A 15,551-nucleotide genomic window follows, 5' to 3' on the forward strand; every position below is an offset into this window, starting at 1 on the left:
ATTAAATTTCTCCCTTAAAAAGTTGCCTCACCTTTTGGATTTTCTCTTGTATATTACTTTGGTCATCATAAGGTTCCATTCTAGTTAAAAATTAAATAATCTCATTAGCCAGTCTTTAAAAAGCACATGGTAATTTACCACCTAAAGAGCTAACCGATCTACAAACCCACCCACTAAAACCATTCTAATTAAAAAATATAGGGGAGCCAGGTGGCTCAGTCAGTTAAAGCGTCCAACTTCAGCTCAGGTCACAATCACATAGCTTGTGAGGTTGGGCTCTGCACTGACAGTGCAAAGCCTGGTTGGAATTCTCTTTCTCCCTCTTTCTCTCTCTCCCCTTCCGCCACTCTCTCCCTCTCAAAATAAATAAACAATAAAAACACAAATAAAATTCTAATAATAATAACTTATTTAATAAACTTATCTAATAAATTTATTTATTCAAAGCAATAAATTTAGGGGCGCCTGAGTGGCTCAGTCGGTTAAGTGTCTGACTTCAGTTCAGGTCATAATCTCACAGTTAGTGGGTTCGAGCCCCATATCAGGCTCTGTGCTGACAGCTAGCTCAGAGCCTGGAGCCTGTTTCAGATTCTATATCTCCCTCTCTCTCTCTGACCCTCCCCTGCTCATGTTGTCTCTCTCTCTCTCTCTCTCAGAAATAATTTAAAAAAAAACAATAAATTAGAAGAACTGGACCAGAAATCAAAATTATGTTCTAATCCTATCATCTAGCTATTGATCACACTATTTTAACTGATAACTTCTGGAACTCTCAATTTCCTTACTAGTAAAATGCAGAAGCTAAACTAAGGCAACTTTCAGCTCTAATATAAAAAGTCACTTACTTTCTTATTTGGTTTTCCTGTCCCATACACTCTGATCTCAAATTCCGTACTTGTTTAACTAACAATCTGCAAGAAAACATATAAATGACAACTATAAGTCCATTACAATTAACTAGTTAATAGCCTACTTTTGATATTTCCCATTTCTTATCTTTGTTCAAGGTCTCTGAAGCCTAATCTTCCAAATACACCCAGCAGCCAGCTAAAGAACTCTAGACTTTAACAGTTGTAAGGAGTGATCTAACATATAGGCTGCTACTAAGATGTACCAGGACTTTTTGGCTCATAGACCCTCTGACTTCAAGTAAATATGTTGGGAGGTAAGACTATTCTGCTCTCTAATCCTTATATCACATACATACAGGATAAAGCTAAATGTTACCAAGACAAGTCAGACAACATTGTAGTTTCAAGGTGGTTTCAAAGGATTTTCTAGCTTTCACAATAGATAATACGTCATCTAAAAAGTTATTTTACTAGAGTTGTTTTTTAATCATAAAGAATTAAACACACTCTATTTCTTGAGAGTAAGAATCTTGCCTATCATGGGGTGCCTGGGTGGCTCAGTCGGTTGGGCGTCCGACTTTGGCTCAGGTCATGATCTCACAGCTCGTGGGTTCGAGCCCCATGTCAGGCTCTGTGTTGACAGCTAGCTCAGAGCCTGGAGCCTGCTTCAGATTCTGTGTCTCCCTCTCTCTCTGACCCTTCCCTGCTCATGCTGTCTCTCAGAAATAAATAAAACATTAAAAAATAAAAAAATAAAAAAAAAAAGAATCTTGCCTATCTTGTTTAATGCTATAGGATCAGTGCTAAATAATATCTGGCAGACAGAAGTAACTCAAATAAAAATTTGCTGACAAGGGGCGCCTGGGTGACTTAGTCGGTTAAGCCTCCGACTTTCGCTTAGGTCATGATCTCGCGGTTCGTGGGTTCGGGCCCCGCGTCGGGCNGCTGACAAAATGAACTTAAATATAAAATAGTATGACATGGTTAAAGAAACTATGGAATACCTACTTATAGGAGTATCTACTTAATAGATATTCAATAAACTATTACATATTAAAAGCAATACACCTTAAAAAATTAAAAATAAAAATTTTTAATTTAAAAACTTTTTTTTTAATTTTAGCAAATAAAGAAGTAAATAAAAGCAATATACAGGGTGCTTGGGTGGCTCAGTCCATTATGCATCCAACTTCAACTCAGGACATGATCTCACGGTCCGTGAGTTCGAGCCCCATGTCAGGCTCTGTGCTGACAGCTCAGAGCCTGGAGCCTGCTTCGGATTCTGTGTCTCTGTCTTTCCCTCTGCCCCTTCCCCACTTACACTCTGTTTCTCTCTCTCTCTCAAAAATAAATAAAACGTTAAAAAAAATTTTTTAAGAAAGCAAAATACTATGGCAATATGGAAAAATTTACAAAATGAAATATGAAGAGCAAAAAGGATACAAAATATAATGAGCACTATAATTATAGCTTAAAGATGTAAATCCATGTTATAAGAAGGAAAAACACCTAAGATACTAAATTTTTAAACTAAGGTAATATTTTCCCTTTCTCAAAACTTTAATGTACAGTATTCATAGTTTTTAATTATCTTATTTGAGGAGGTGCCTGGGTGGCTCAGCCACTTAAACATCTGCCTCTTGGTCTCAGCGCAGGTCTTGATCTCAGGGTCATGAGTTCAAGCCCCACACTAGGCTCCACGTTGAGTGTGCAGCCTATGTTAAAAAATAAAACCTCTTACTCAGAAGTTATCTGGCTTTGGAGTGCCTGGGTGGCTCAGGTGGTTAAGCATCTGACTCTTGGCTTTGGTTCAGGTCATGATCTCATAGTTCATGACTTCGAACCCCGCATCAGACTCTGCACTGATAGCTTGGATCTTACTTGGGATTCTGTCTCCCTCTTTCTCTGTCCCTCCCCTGCTTGCTCTATCTCTTTCTCTCTCTCTCAAAATAAATAAATAAAACATTTTTTTTTTTTAAAGTAGTTATCTGGCTTTAAACTGGGAAGATTCTGAGGTAGACATGGATTATTGCCACCGACAGTATATTGATGACATTTGCTCAAAAAGAACAGAAATTTCATTTTCTAACTACCCAAGTATTACTTACTGTGCATTTTCCTGATACTCTCGGATAACACAATCTTCTCTTTGCAAAATATGTAAAAATCTATTGCGTGCTATATGGCATCTGGCAATGCATTTGTGCATATCTTGTGGCTTTACATTAAATGTCTCCGTAAAATGTACAGATGAATCTATATGGAACACAAATAAGATCACAGAAAACTTTGACTTAAAGCTAACAGATATCCAAAAGGCTGAAATGTATTCATTTTAAGAGATTAACAACTCATACAACTAACAACTCCTTAAAAGCAGGTATGTCACATACACAGATACAATTAATTTTAACAAAAACAAGGAAACCTTTTAAGTAGGCAACTAAAAAAGGGTATCTGAAGTTAAGTTCTTTTACATAATTAAAAACTTTGAGCGTACATCTGTTCCAAATAATTTTTATTATCACAGCTTGATACAGACATGAACAAATACTTTCTTATATATGAACTTCCTAACATGATCTTTTCACAACAAAGGAAGGAAATCAATTAAGAGATAAGGTGAGATCACCTTTGCTGTCATCAGTTTATTTTCCTACCTAGTAAGATTAATAGGACAACCGAAAAAAACCAGTCTCCACTTCTCAAATAATTCTTAACTATGTTACTTATGATCAAAGCAGACGCTGAAAACAATCAATCCAAACATTTTAGAGCCCACATTTTCAGCTGTAATCCTGCTCTAGGATGATTCATTACAATAAAAATGGGTATTTTGGAAAACAGGGATCACCCCATTGCACTTAGCACTACTAATCCAGGTCCTAGTGTTACCCCCAAAGAAACCACAATTTCTAAATTTTTTAAAAATGTTTTTTTATTTATTTCTGAAAGAGAGAGACAGCGTGAGCAGGGGAGGGTCTGAGAGAGAGGGAGACACAGAATCTGAAACAGGCTTCAGGCTCTGAGATGGCTGTCAGCACAAAGCCTGACGCAGGGCTTGAACCCTCTAACTGTGAGATCATGACCTGAGCTGAAGTCGGACGCTTAACCGACTGAGCCACCCAGGCGCCGTCACAATTTCTAAATATTTAACTGGCGGTTAGTTTACTGAATGTAGAAGTCATCTAGAGACTGAACATGTTGACTGGAATTGCTTCAAATCAGAAATAGGACAATTCATGCTTAGAAGCCTTATGCACAGTAAACTCTTGCTAAATCCAACCACATATATTTCTTATAAAATAGTTTGGGCTACATGTAATAGGAGTAGAACATCTACTAAAAGAAAAACTGGTAACAATGCTTATGTTGCATTCAATTTTAAATATGCAAATATTTATATAGCAAGATCACATGTATAATTTTTAAAAAATCATGCATAGAATATAAACTCAAAAAAAGGTTTACATATCACATCATAGAGAAAGGACATTAAGAGCACCTACAAATGAAAAAGAGCAGTAACTTAAGAGAAAAATGGACAATTATAGAGTACAAAAAGAATATAAAATGCTCAGGGCGCCTGGGTGGCTCAGTTGATTAAGCATTCAACTTCGTCTCAGGTCATGATCTCATGGTTCGCGGGTTCGAGCTCCACATTGGGCTCTGTGCTGACAGCTGGCTCAGAGCCTGGAGCCTGCTTCAGATTCTGTGTCTCCCTCTCTCTCTGACCTCCCCTGCTCACACTGTCTGTCTGTCTCTCTCTCTCTCAGAAATAAAACATTAAAAAAGAATATAAATTGTTCCTAAATATAGGAAACAATTTTCAATCTAACTAAATAATAAGAGAGATACAAATTAAAACTACCCTGATAGATTTTAACCTATCAAGGGGGCACCTGGGTGGCTCAGTCGGTTAAGTGTCCAACCGACTTCGGATCAGGTCATGATCTCATGGTTCGTGGGTTTGAGCCCCGCATCAGGCTCTGTGCTAACAGCTAGCTCAGAGAGCCTGGAGCCTGCTTTGGATTTTGTGTCTCCCTCTCTCTCTGATCCTCTCCTGCTCATGCTGTCTCTCTCTCTCTCTCTCTCAAAAAATAAATAAAACATTAAAAATAAATACATACATACATAAAATAAAAAANAAGGAAGCTCTATAAACTGATACGAGATGATCTCCAATATATACTGTTGTGTGAAAGATACAAGATTCAAAACCCAATGCATTTTGCTATTTAGAATTTTAAAAAAGAATATATGTATAATATATAAATATACATTACACACGCATTTGCCTGTATTGTGAATTACACTGCTTGCTTCTATGAAGGCAAACTAGGTAGAGCACAGAAGAAAAAGATAAATTTGTATACCTTTTGATTTTTTGAATCATGAAAAATATTACCTATTCAAAGTAATTAAAATGTATAGAAATAATATGTATAAAAAAAGTTTTAATGCTGTAAGAAAATAAATGACATAAAATGTCAGCAATGGTTGTCAGCAGAAATTGGAAGATGGATGGTGTTTTGTTGAATCCACTTTTCTGTATTTTCTTACCCATGTGTTATGAGCATAAACCAATTTTTTTAATGTTTTTATTTATTTCTGAGAAAGAGCGTGAACAGTGGAGGGACAGAGAGAGAGGGAGACACAGAATCTGAAACAGGCTCTAGGCTCTGAGCTGGCTGTCAGCACAGAGCCTGATGCGGGGCTCGAACCCACAAACTGTGACATCATGACCTGAGCTGAAGTTGGACACTTAACCAACTGAGCCACCCAGGCGCCCCAAGCATAAACCAATTAAACAGAAGAGCATATCTAATAAACTACAAATAGCATTCTTTTAAGAATGCTTTTTAAGTCTTAGCTTAAAAATCAAGTATTTTGTTTCCATGAATGAAGAAACAGATCAAATCCCTTTAAAACAGCAATTTCTAACAAAAAAATTAAACACATTGACAGTAGCCAAAGTAAACCTCACACAACACAACATTTAATACAATGTAGTAGAGGCAAACTATAACCTGCCAAGTCTAATTTAGCCCTCTGGCTAGTTCTGTGAGGTAGCAAGCTAGGAATGCTTTCTGTGTTTTTAAAAGGTTATATTCTATCTTTAAGTTTTACTTTGAGACAGAGACACAGGGACAGCATTAGTGGGAGAAAGGCAGAGAGGCGGGGGGGGGGGGGGGGGGGGGGGNAGAGAGAGAGAGAGAGAATATCCTAAGCAGCCTCGGCACTGTCAGCACAGAGCCTGTTGCAGGGCTCAAACTCACAAACCATGAGATCATGACCCAACTGAAATCAAGAAACGGACACTTAACCAACTGAGCCACCTGGGCGCCCCTAAGGGTAGTATTTTTAAAAAAAAAAAATAGAAGTATATGTGAAAGAGACCTCTGTGGTCCACAAAGCCGAAAATATTTACCATCTGGTCTTATACAGAAAATATTTCCCAACCCTTGTATTAGAACATAATAAAATAATCTGGATAGTTACTTACATTCATTACAAGCTTTCAAACTACAGTTCCAGTAGAATATTAACTATATGTCTTTTGAGGTAAATTATTGTTTTTATCTTATCTTATTGTATTAAAATTTCTTTATAACTTACATATTATGAAAAACAATAAAAATGTAAAACCCAAAACAAAACAAGTCCTGCTAAAAATGTAACTTACTTCTAGAATGGGCTTTTATATATTTTATTGCTACAAATCTTGCAAAATGATACATCAGATGAATAAATTTAGGACCACCAGGAGAAAGAAATAGTGAACCAACAACTTGAGGAAAGCTACTTCCACATTCAGCCTATGGAAAAAAGAAATAAGATGATTTGAAGACCTTATCAATAATAACCTTTATATTTACATCATCCTGTTTTTGTAGCATAATAGGAATGATCAGGATTAGTCCACTTGAACCAGAAGCTGACTATTTGAATCTTTCTAAATTTTTAGTGGACTTGGTCACAAAAAACAATTACAATATAAAGCCACAATTACTGATACTATTTGGGGACACAAGCTAAAATTATGTATGGTCAAAAAATGTTTTCTTTAAACATAAACTATGATATAAAATCCTAGGAACTTGAAAGCCTATTTCCAATGGCATCTAGCCAGTATAGCAGATTTCCTAGAAACATACAGAATCCTAACCAAACCATCAAAAAGTGTTATTCTAACAAATACTTCCTTGCTCTTATACTGTGAACGTAAGAGAAATAAAAAGATTTCACCTCCAAAAATTTAATTTATAATTATACTTCAATAAAGCCAGAACAAAAAATTAATGTAGTTTCTAACTTCTTTAAGTTTGCATCTTCCAGAAAGACAATACTTACAGAAATCTTTTTTAACCATTCACAACAATGTTTCCGGAACTCAGTGTCACTTTTTTGGTCAAATGGAGGCCAACAAAGCCTTAAAAACAAATATAAAAGCATTAGGATTATAAACAAGAAAACTCAGCAAAATTTTTAAAAGTGAAACTTATCTCCTATACTAGAAACATTAGCACTAAATGAACCAAGGCTAACATTTGTAGACTTTAACTAAAGAAAGACACCAACTTATGAGAAATTGGGTCTTTTTCTTTATAAATATAAGGCTAAGGTCAGTTTACTGTAAATCATCAGTGAATAGATATGTTAAGTGAAAGAATAAATCACCTTTACAATTACTATGAATCAGCTAAAGACCCCACTGTCTATGGATTCACTGGACTAATGCATAAACATGGTATAAACAAATTAGTATGTTAAGCCTAGAAAAGAGAGAAAGGGAGGGGCGCCTGGGTGGCTTAGTCGGTTAAGCGTCCGACTTTCGCTTAGGTCATGATCTCGCGGTTCGTGGGTTCGAGCCCCGCGTCGGGCTCTGTGCTGACTGCCAGCTCAGAGCCTGGAGCCTGTTTCAGTCTGTGACTCCCTCTCTCTCTTACCCTCCCCTGCTCACGCTGTCTCTCTCTCTCTCTCTCTCCTAGAAATAAATTAAAAAAAGAAAAGAAAAGAGAGAAAGGGAGAGAGAGAGAAACATAAATAGTTACACAGGAAGAGTACAAAAGGAATGACCTAAGAGCTTTTGACTCCTAGTCATAATCAGTTTTTGCTACTGTTTTGTGGTTAAACAAGTTATTAAATTATTAAAAGGTTTTGCCTCTGCTTTAGTCAAAAATAACAGACTATAAAATTTACCTATTGCTTTCCCCTGATAAATTTGTATCCTGAGGCAAATTTTTTTTATATTTCTATAGCATAACATATATTCTATAGTCATATAAAAAAAAAATAAGTATGCATGGAATAAACAGACTAAAAGGCTAGAACGTCAACAGTGATATTTTCTAGTTTGTGAGTTTAGGAATGATTTTTACTTTCTTCTTTATATTTTTTGCATTTCTTGAATTGCTTAAAATGAGCTATATTTTGTTTATCATCAGAAAAAAAAATCAGAAAATATATTTTTTTATTGGGGCAGACAAAGCCCTACAGCTTAATGATATAGATTTCCAAAACAAATGTTTTAAAAATACCTGTTCTCTTAGTCACTCCTAACTTTAACTGAAGACAAAATAGTAAGAATAAATTATCAAAAATAACAATGCCTAAACAAAGGATTTACTTGTTGCTTTTCTACTTAAGAGATTAATGGCACAATATAAATATTAAAACAAATTTTAACACTTTTTCTGACAGAGGAATCCCAAATCACATGCAGACTAACTTGGAACCAAGGTTAGTGGGTATTCACATTTTTATGTCCTCCTCAAACTACTAAATATTCAACAGTATCTAACATGAGACTAAATTTAATAGGAATGATTTTCACCTACAGCATTTGACACTTTTATATATCAGTGACAAAAATAATGATTTACAGAGACCTAAAAGTAAAAACAGATTTAAAAAATAAAGTGTTAAATAAAACTAAAAAGAGATAAAACCAGTAACACTGCCTACATGAAAAGGAGTAAGGCAGGGGGTAATCAACAAAAAACAAACAAAAGTAAGACCAAAGTGAGTATATAGATAGACTGGTACCAATTAATTGTTTCGCCTAATAATTATGAAGAATGTTACGAAATAATTTTATAAAACAAAATCTATCGTATCCATGAAATGATCAATGATTTTAAGGTAAGTGCCAAAGAAAAATCACTCATATTTACAAAACTTAGGCACTAAATTTCTAAGACTCAAACCTGATTTGTGTGACAACCATCCAAAATAACAGTGAAAGGCCAAAGTTGAAATTCTGGCTTACACAAAAGCATATGCTCTTTTCAAATTTGAGAATGACTACCTAAAAAAAAAAAAAAAAGTAACTTGACTCACTTGAAAACTTCTTTGGTGAGAGATTTGTCCAACGTTTGGAACAAAAAATAAGAAACAATTTGAAAGGCATCACGATTCAGCTTGTCAAACATGTTCCTAGTAGTTTAAAAAGAAATAGAAGCGGGGTGGGGGGTGAGGGGGATGGTTAATAAATGTAAACATCATCATAAGCTGTGTAAGAGTTTAACAAAAATTAATATTTTCCGTTCTCTTCAAGAGGTCAAAGCAAATTAATTTTTCATTCATCTACATTTTTATAAATAAGAAAAACAAACTTTTACTTTCTGATTCTGAAAATACAGATGAAATAGAAGAAAACTCGTAGAAGTGCCTTTATTGCAATGAGACTATTCTACAAAAGAAGAAAAGCCTAATTAGGTAGGGAGAAAACTTTGGCCTATGACACGTGAAGATGATACAAACCAACATTTACTGAATTACAATAAAAATAACTAATAATAGTTTATCATTTCCCAGGTATTATTTTAAGCCTTTTAGAGGCAATAATTGATCTAATCTTCACCAGAACCATGAAGTTCTGTGTTACCTGCTTTTCCATGGATTATTTTATGACATTAGAATGTAGTTTGATTATTCTCATTACAAAGATGAAAATTTTTTAATTTATAGAGGTTTGCGAAAATTACCCAAAATCATATAACTGGGATGTGCAAGAGCAGTGATCTAAAATCTTGTTTTCTGACCTGAGTCCAGTGTCTTTACCATTACATTTTAACCCCAGAACCACCATCATATAATGCAATTCTAGCAAGTCTTTCAGAGTTTTAGTTTTTCTGATTTCCCTAACTAATCAAGACAACACCTAAAAAAAAATACAATATGTTAAAAATAACAACAAACTAAACCTTGTAAGAAATGCTATGAGGAATCAAGAGCTAATCTAAGGGCAGTAGGGCAGTCACTGGGCTAGAGTCAGCAGCCACTGTTCTAAAATGGATGTCTACTCCTCACAGCCCTGTCTCAACCCTTGGTGTCTGGTAAGACAGAAAACTCAGGAACTGTCACAGCCAGGAGGAGGAGAGTTTTCTGAACCTCCTCTACAGCAACAACCTGCTGATGGAAAGGATCTGCCTCAGATAATGGTGTTCCACTACATGTCCTACCTGCAGGATTCTAAGCTAGACTTTGGCAATTCCCAAGGCAAAATATGTAAAACATGGCACAGAGATATAGCCACCATTTTTCAAAGGCCTAGCAGTGAAGGCAGAGCAGTAGAATGGAAAATGAGAAAAGCAATTTAAGGGGCGCCTGGGTGGCTCAGTTGGTTCAGCATCTAACTTTGGCTAAGATCATGATCTTGCATTTCTTGAGTTCGAGCCCCACATCAGGCTCTGTGCTGACAGCTCAGAGCCTGGAGCCTGCTTCAGATTCTGTGCCCCTCTCTCTGCCCCTCCCTCACTGAAACTCTGCCTCTCTATCAAAATTAACAAACATTAAAAAGTTAAAAAAAAAAAAATAGGGGCGCCTGGGTGGCTCAGTCGGTTGGGAGTCTGACTTCAGCTCAGGTCATGATCTCACAGTTCATGGGTTCGGGTCCCACATCGGGCTCTGTGCTGACAGCTAGCTCAGAGCCTGGAGCCTGCTTCAGGTTCTATATCTCCCTCTCTGACCGTCCCCTGCTCACGCTGTCTCGCTGTCTCTCTCTCTCTCAGAAATAAATAAAACACTAAAAAAAATTTTAAGTTAAAAAAATAAGAAAGAAAAAAGCCATTTAAGTTCTCTGGATAAATGAAAAGGGGAAAAAAATGGAACACATATCCCAAAAGAAGTTAAAGTTTACAGTCAAGAAGGAAAAGAAATAACCTGCCAAAGTTATCAGATAAAAAAAGATTATGAGAGTGCTCCCCCATTACACTAGCGTAACAAGGTCATTTGCATGGGTGCAAAAGAGAACAGCTTGCCAATGGATTATCAAAAAAAGTTAAAAGCAAAGGAACCAAATAACTATAAAGGAAATGTCTCAGATGGAACTGAAGACATTATCAAAAACAGAAACTCATTAGAACATAATAGAGTATATCTAAGGATAGTCTATGCTAATTATATGCTAATGTAATTTTTTTTTTGAGAGAGAGAGAGAGAGAGATGAGAGAGAATCCCAAGCAGGCACCACGCTCAGCACAGAGCCTGACTTGGGGCTCAATCTCTGGACTGTGAGATCATGACCTGAGCCAAAATAAAGAGTCGGAGGCTCAACCAACTGAGGCACTCAGGCATCCCACAAAAACTTTTTTAATATAAAATATTTTTAATATTTAGAACAGGGAATTGAGATATTTCCATGTGCAATACATTGTCAACAATGATCTGAAGGGATATCTCAATTGGGTGGTTCCTTATTTTCAGACCCTAAAAAGAAACTAACTGCTTAGGGGTTAGGCAATTACAAAAGGAACTGTGAGGCACTGGAATGCATGGCAAATATACGTGACTACTCCTTCTATGAACACATAAAGCTATGTTCTGCAGTTGAAAAAAAAAGAGTTAAAAGTCCCATGCTTATTCCTCTGTCAAACAACTCTTTTGTCCTTGAAATGTTTCTCTTCCTCAACAAACACAAATCAAGTTCCTACCTTCTTATCATCTCTCAAACCAGGTATTTTTTCACATAGTATCCTGTTGTCTTCACTTTGACACTTATTATGATTTTTAATAAGATATTTGTTAAATAAAGGTTTGTTCATCCACTAGTCTGAAATTCTGTAAGGGAAAATATTTCTATTCTGTTCACCACTGTATATCTAGGTCCAATAGTGGGTTCAACTAATACCTGTTAAGTAAACGAATCACCTTTTCTTTCCATTCCCATTGCTGGCTTAGTTTAGGCTATCTAACTGCAAAGTTCTAATTCCCCCTCTAATCCATTCTCTGTAATACAACCAAAATGATTTTTCCAAAATGCAAATCTTGAGGGCAAATACTCAGGAATGAAATTGCTGGATCATGTATGTTAAGCGTTTATAAGCAGTTACATAACTACTTCCGCACAGAAACTAGAAAATCTTAGGACTTCACTCAAAAAGAATTTTACCGTATATAGATGTAAGTGAATTTTTTAAAGTCTTAAAAAATGTTTTAAGTAAAGTTGATGGTACACTCATGCTTGAAGCATTATAAAGAGGACATCTTTAAAAAAAAAAAAAGGACATCTATGAGGCAGCTGGATGGCTCAGTGGTTGAGTGTCTGACTCTAGATCTCAGCTCAGGTCTTAATCCCAGGGTTAGGGACTCCAGCTGGGCACTAAGCATGGAGCCTGCTTAAGATACTCATTCTCTGTCAGTCTGTCTCTCTCTCTCTCCCCTTCTCTCCTGCTCACGCTCCATCTCTCTCTAAAATTAAAAAAAAAAAATTTTTTTATTTAATAAATACTGCCGCTAAAAGAACTAACAATCAGAAAAGTCAAAAGGCTGAGGACAGGAAATAACCTATCTCAAATTTCTCTTTACCTATAGTGGGTAAAATAATACTCTACAGTTGATAAATTTAGACACAGAAATATAAACAAAGTATTTAGATTTATGATAACTATTGTATTAGTGGCAATGTAGAAAAGGGACTTGTACTTGCCATCCTAATATCCTTTTCTATTTTTTGCGAACTACGGAAAACAGTTTTTGCTAATTCAAAAAGTAAAAATTACAAATTAAAGAGCCACCTTGAAATTAAAAATCTCTCTGGAGTCCTAATTCCACTGCAAACTCGCCATCCCTCCCTCAACGTCACACACCACCCAGCATCACCACTAAAGCAGGATTAAGCGGTCCCTCTCCAGTTTGGTCCCAATTGCAGAAATCACTCCCCTATAAGGCCCTCCCGGCACATCCCGTAATTGTCGGCTTCAGCAACCAGGCTGGCCGCCACTGGGAGCAAGGGCATTGTAGCCACCGCTGGCACACAATAACCGCTCGGCTACTAGATTCGTCAACCTAACGAGGTCCGCGGAAGGGTGGGTCACACCGGGGCGCCTGGGCTCGGACTCCCCCGCCCCGCCAGCTCCAGGCTCCTTACACTCCGAGGTGCGTGTGAGACACGATCTTTCCGGAGGCAACGGTGGCCGGGCCTGGCTCGAAACCGAGCGCGTGCAGATACATCCAGAGATGCTCCTTCTCGAAATTGGTGACCAACACCGAGCTCATCTTCGCGGGAGGCAGTATCACTGCAAAGGAACTAAACGCAGGCCTGAACGACTCAGGGGGCCTTCATGCGCCCTCCCTACGGGCAGCCTGAGGGAGTGGCGGCCCCTCCACTGCCACCGCTGGTTCCTCTCTCGCCCGGAGTCATTTCACCTCAAATGGACGTAAAATCCCAGGGAAATGGAGTCCCTAACGGTACTACAGCAGAACTGCCTAAGCGAAGCCAACACAGACCAAGACTCCCGCGCTTCCGGAAAAGCGGTAGACGCCGGCGCGGCGCGGCTTCCGGTGGAGGAGGGACTTCCTCAGCCGACTATATCTCCCGCCATGCAAAGCACCCTTCTCTCCTTCCCTTCCCCGCAGGCCCAGCCGAAAAACTACAAGACCCACAGTGCGTTGCGCTGCCATTGAACTCTTGCGCTTGGGTAACTGCAAGAAGTATCTTGCAGGGCTGTGCAGCTTCGCGCTTTCTGATTTTTAGTGTCTGTGACTCTTTTTGCTCATGTAGGTCTATTTCGTCGTCTAAAAGCCGTAGATTTAGGACTGTGACTCGGTCTAGTTTAAGAGCATTGGTTTCCATCTTCACCTGTCTCACTAGCTGTGAGATCTAATCACTAAGCCCCAGGTCAATTGTTAGTAAAACCTTGTATGCCCTCAAATGCTAAATGTTCCTTTCATCTTCCTGGTGTAAGAAATCTGGCTCTCCCCTAAGTATACAGCTTTCTCCAGCAACCCTCTCCACTGATGACTTATCTCCCTCACACCCCATATACAACAGGGTCTGGAAATGGGNTTGCCTCACTAAAACCAGCTCCTTTGAATGTTATGCTTTCTCCCACAACTCTTGCTTTTGGAAGTCATGTATAAGATGGGCGCTGGACCTCATTTTTTTAGGTTTAGACTTACTTATCTCTCCCACCTTACTCTCGGGATAACTTTTGCTGATTTCAGTATCCACTTAGATGACCTTTCAATGTCCTGGCCTTTCAGTTCCTTGAACTCTTCTCAGCAATCTAGCCCCTTTTTCTCTTTGCCAGATTTATTTGGCAGAACCCAAGTCCCTATTACATCCAGTTTTCTGCCTACCCCACACCTGCAACTTAGCCTGTAAACACAATCATGATGCCTGTTGTCACTCAAAATTCATGACAACTCAAATGGGCTCTGAGGCCTGCCTTCCCCACCCTATTTTTCCCAAATATCACTCCCCACACAATTGTGCATATCTTCTTCCCTTAAATGTCCAGTGCTTCCTTTCTCCTCTTCTCATTGATGTCTTTTGTCCTTAGTTAATAGATTCTTCCAAAAGGACCTTCTTTTTTTTTTTTTTTACAGGTTTTTCAAAATACTTTTTTTTTTAAATAGTTTATTGTCAAATTAGTTTCCACATAACACTCAGTGCTCATCCCCAAAGTGTCCTCCTCCATGCCCATCCCCCCCTCCCCCCACATCCATCAGTCCTCAGTTTTTGTCAGCATTCAAAAGTCTCTCATGGTTTGTTTCTCTCCCTTTCCCCCACCATTTCCGCCCTTCTTCTCCCCCTTGTTCCTCCGTCAAGTTCCTCCTAATCCTCCTATACGTGCAAACATATGATATTTGTCCTTCTGTGCCTGACTTATTTCGCTCAGCATAACACCCTCAAGGTCCATCCATGTTGCTACACATGGCCAGATTTCATTCTAGATTCTTCCAAAAGGACCTTCTATCAACAGTTTACCAACCTGCCTATATCGTTGCCCATATTAATGTCATTAATCTGAATGAATCAAGGTGCACCTCCCTAAGATTAGTACTTCAACTTATTCATCAGGTCACGTTCATATTCTCCTACTCAACGAGTTTCCTCCAGCATCTGTCTCATTCTCTCCTGCATCACCAATTCTTCCTGTAAGTATACCAACATGCTGTATTTCCATTGTTTAAAAAAAAAAAATCCATTGACCCCAATGCCTTTTTAGCTACTACTCCATTTCTTATTAGAGCAAAACTTCTCCCGAAACTTTTATTTTTTTTTTTTAAACACTAGGGATGCTCATTGCTACTGGCCTGACCATTGTTTCTACAATTTATTTAATGCTACTCTGTGCCAGGCATTGCTCTAAGCTTTTCACAAATGTTAATTTGTTTAGTCTTCATAACAAACCTATTATTATCATCAAACTAAATCCCCATTTTACAGATGAGGAAGTTGAGGTACAGGGA

The 15,551-nt window shown here is 37.8% G+C and overlaps 1 protein-coding gene and 1 pseudogene across 2 annotated transcripts in view; one reads left to right on the forward strand and one right to left on the reverse strand.

Annotated features, from left to right (window-relative positions):
- The window catches only part of HAUS6 (HAUS augmin like complex subunit 6), a 44,488-nt gene extending 30,900 nt beyond the window's left edge, over nucleotides 1–13,588 (reverse strand). For both annotated transcript variants that reach the window (XM_077765072.1, XM_077765071.1), the window contains exons 1-7: nucleotides 13,225–13,588; nucleotides 9,195–9,290; nucleotides 7,206–7,284; nucleotides 6,538–6,670; nucleotides 2,960–3,107; nucleotides 846–911; nucleotides 32–80 (exon numbers count right to left, since the gene is read on the reverse strand). In XM_077765072.1, the coding sequence (XP_077621198.1) occupies nucleotides 32–80; nucleotides 846–911; nucleotides 2,960–3,107; nucleotides 6,538–6,670; nucleotides 7,206–7,284; nucleotides 9,195–9,290; nucleotides 13,225–13,352 (699 nt within the window). In that variant the 5' untranslated portion in view covers nucleotides 13,353–13,588. The remainder of the gene's footprint in view (nucleotides 1–31; nucleotides 81–845; nucleotides 912–2,959; nucleotides 3,108–6,537; nucleotides 6,671–7,205; nucleotides 7,285–9,194; nucleotides 9,291–13,224) is intronic.
- On the forward strand, nucleotides 9,336–11,271 carry LOC144232252 (gamma-glutamylcyclotransferase pseudogene; annotated as a pseudogene).
- Nucleotides 13,589–15,551: the final 1,963 nt, after the last annotated feature.

The sequence above is a fragment of the Crocuta crocuta genome, unplaced genomic scaffold, assembly GCF_008692635.1.
Source record: "Crocuta crocuta isolate KB4526 unplaced genomic scaffold, BGI_CrCroc_1.0 scaffold687, whole genome shotgun sequence".
Lineage (NCBI taxonomy): Eukaryota > Metazoa > Chordata > Mammalia > Carnivora > Hyaenidae > Crocuta > Crocuta crocuta.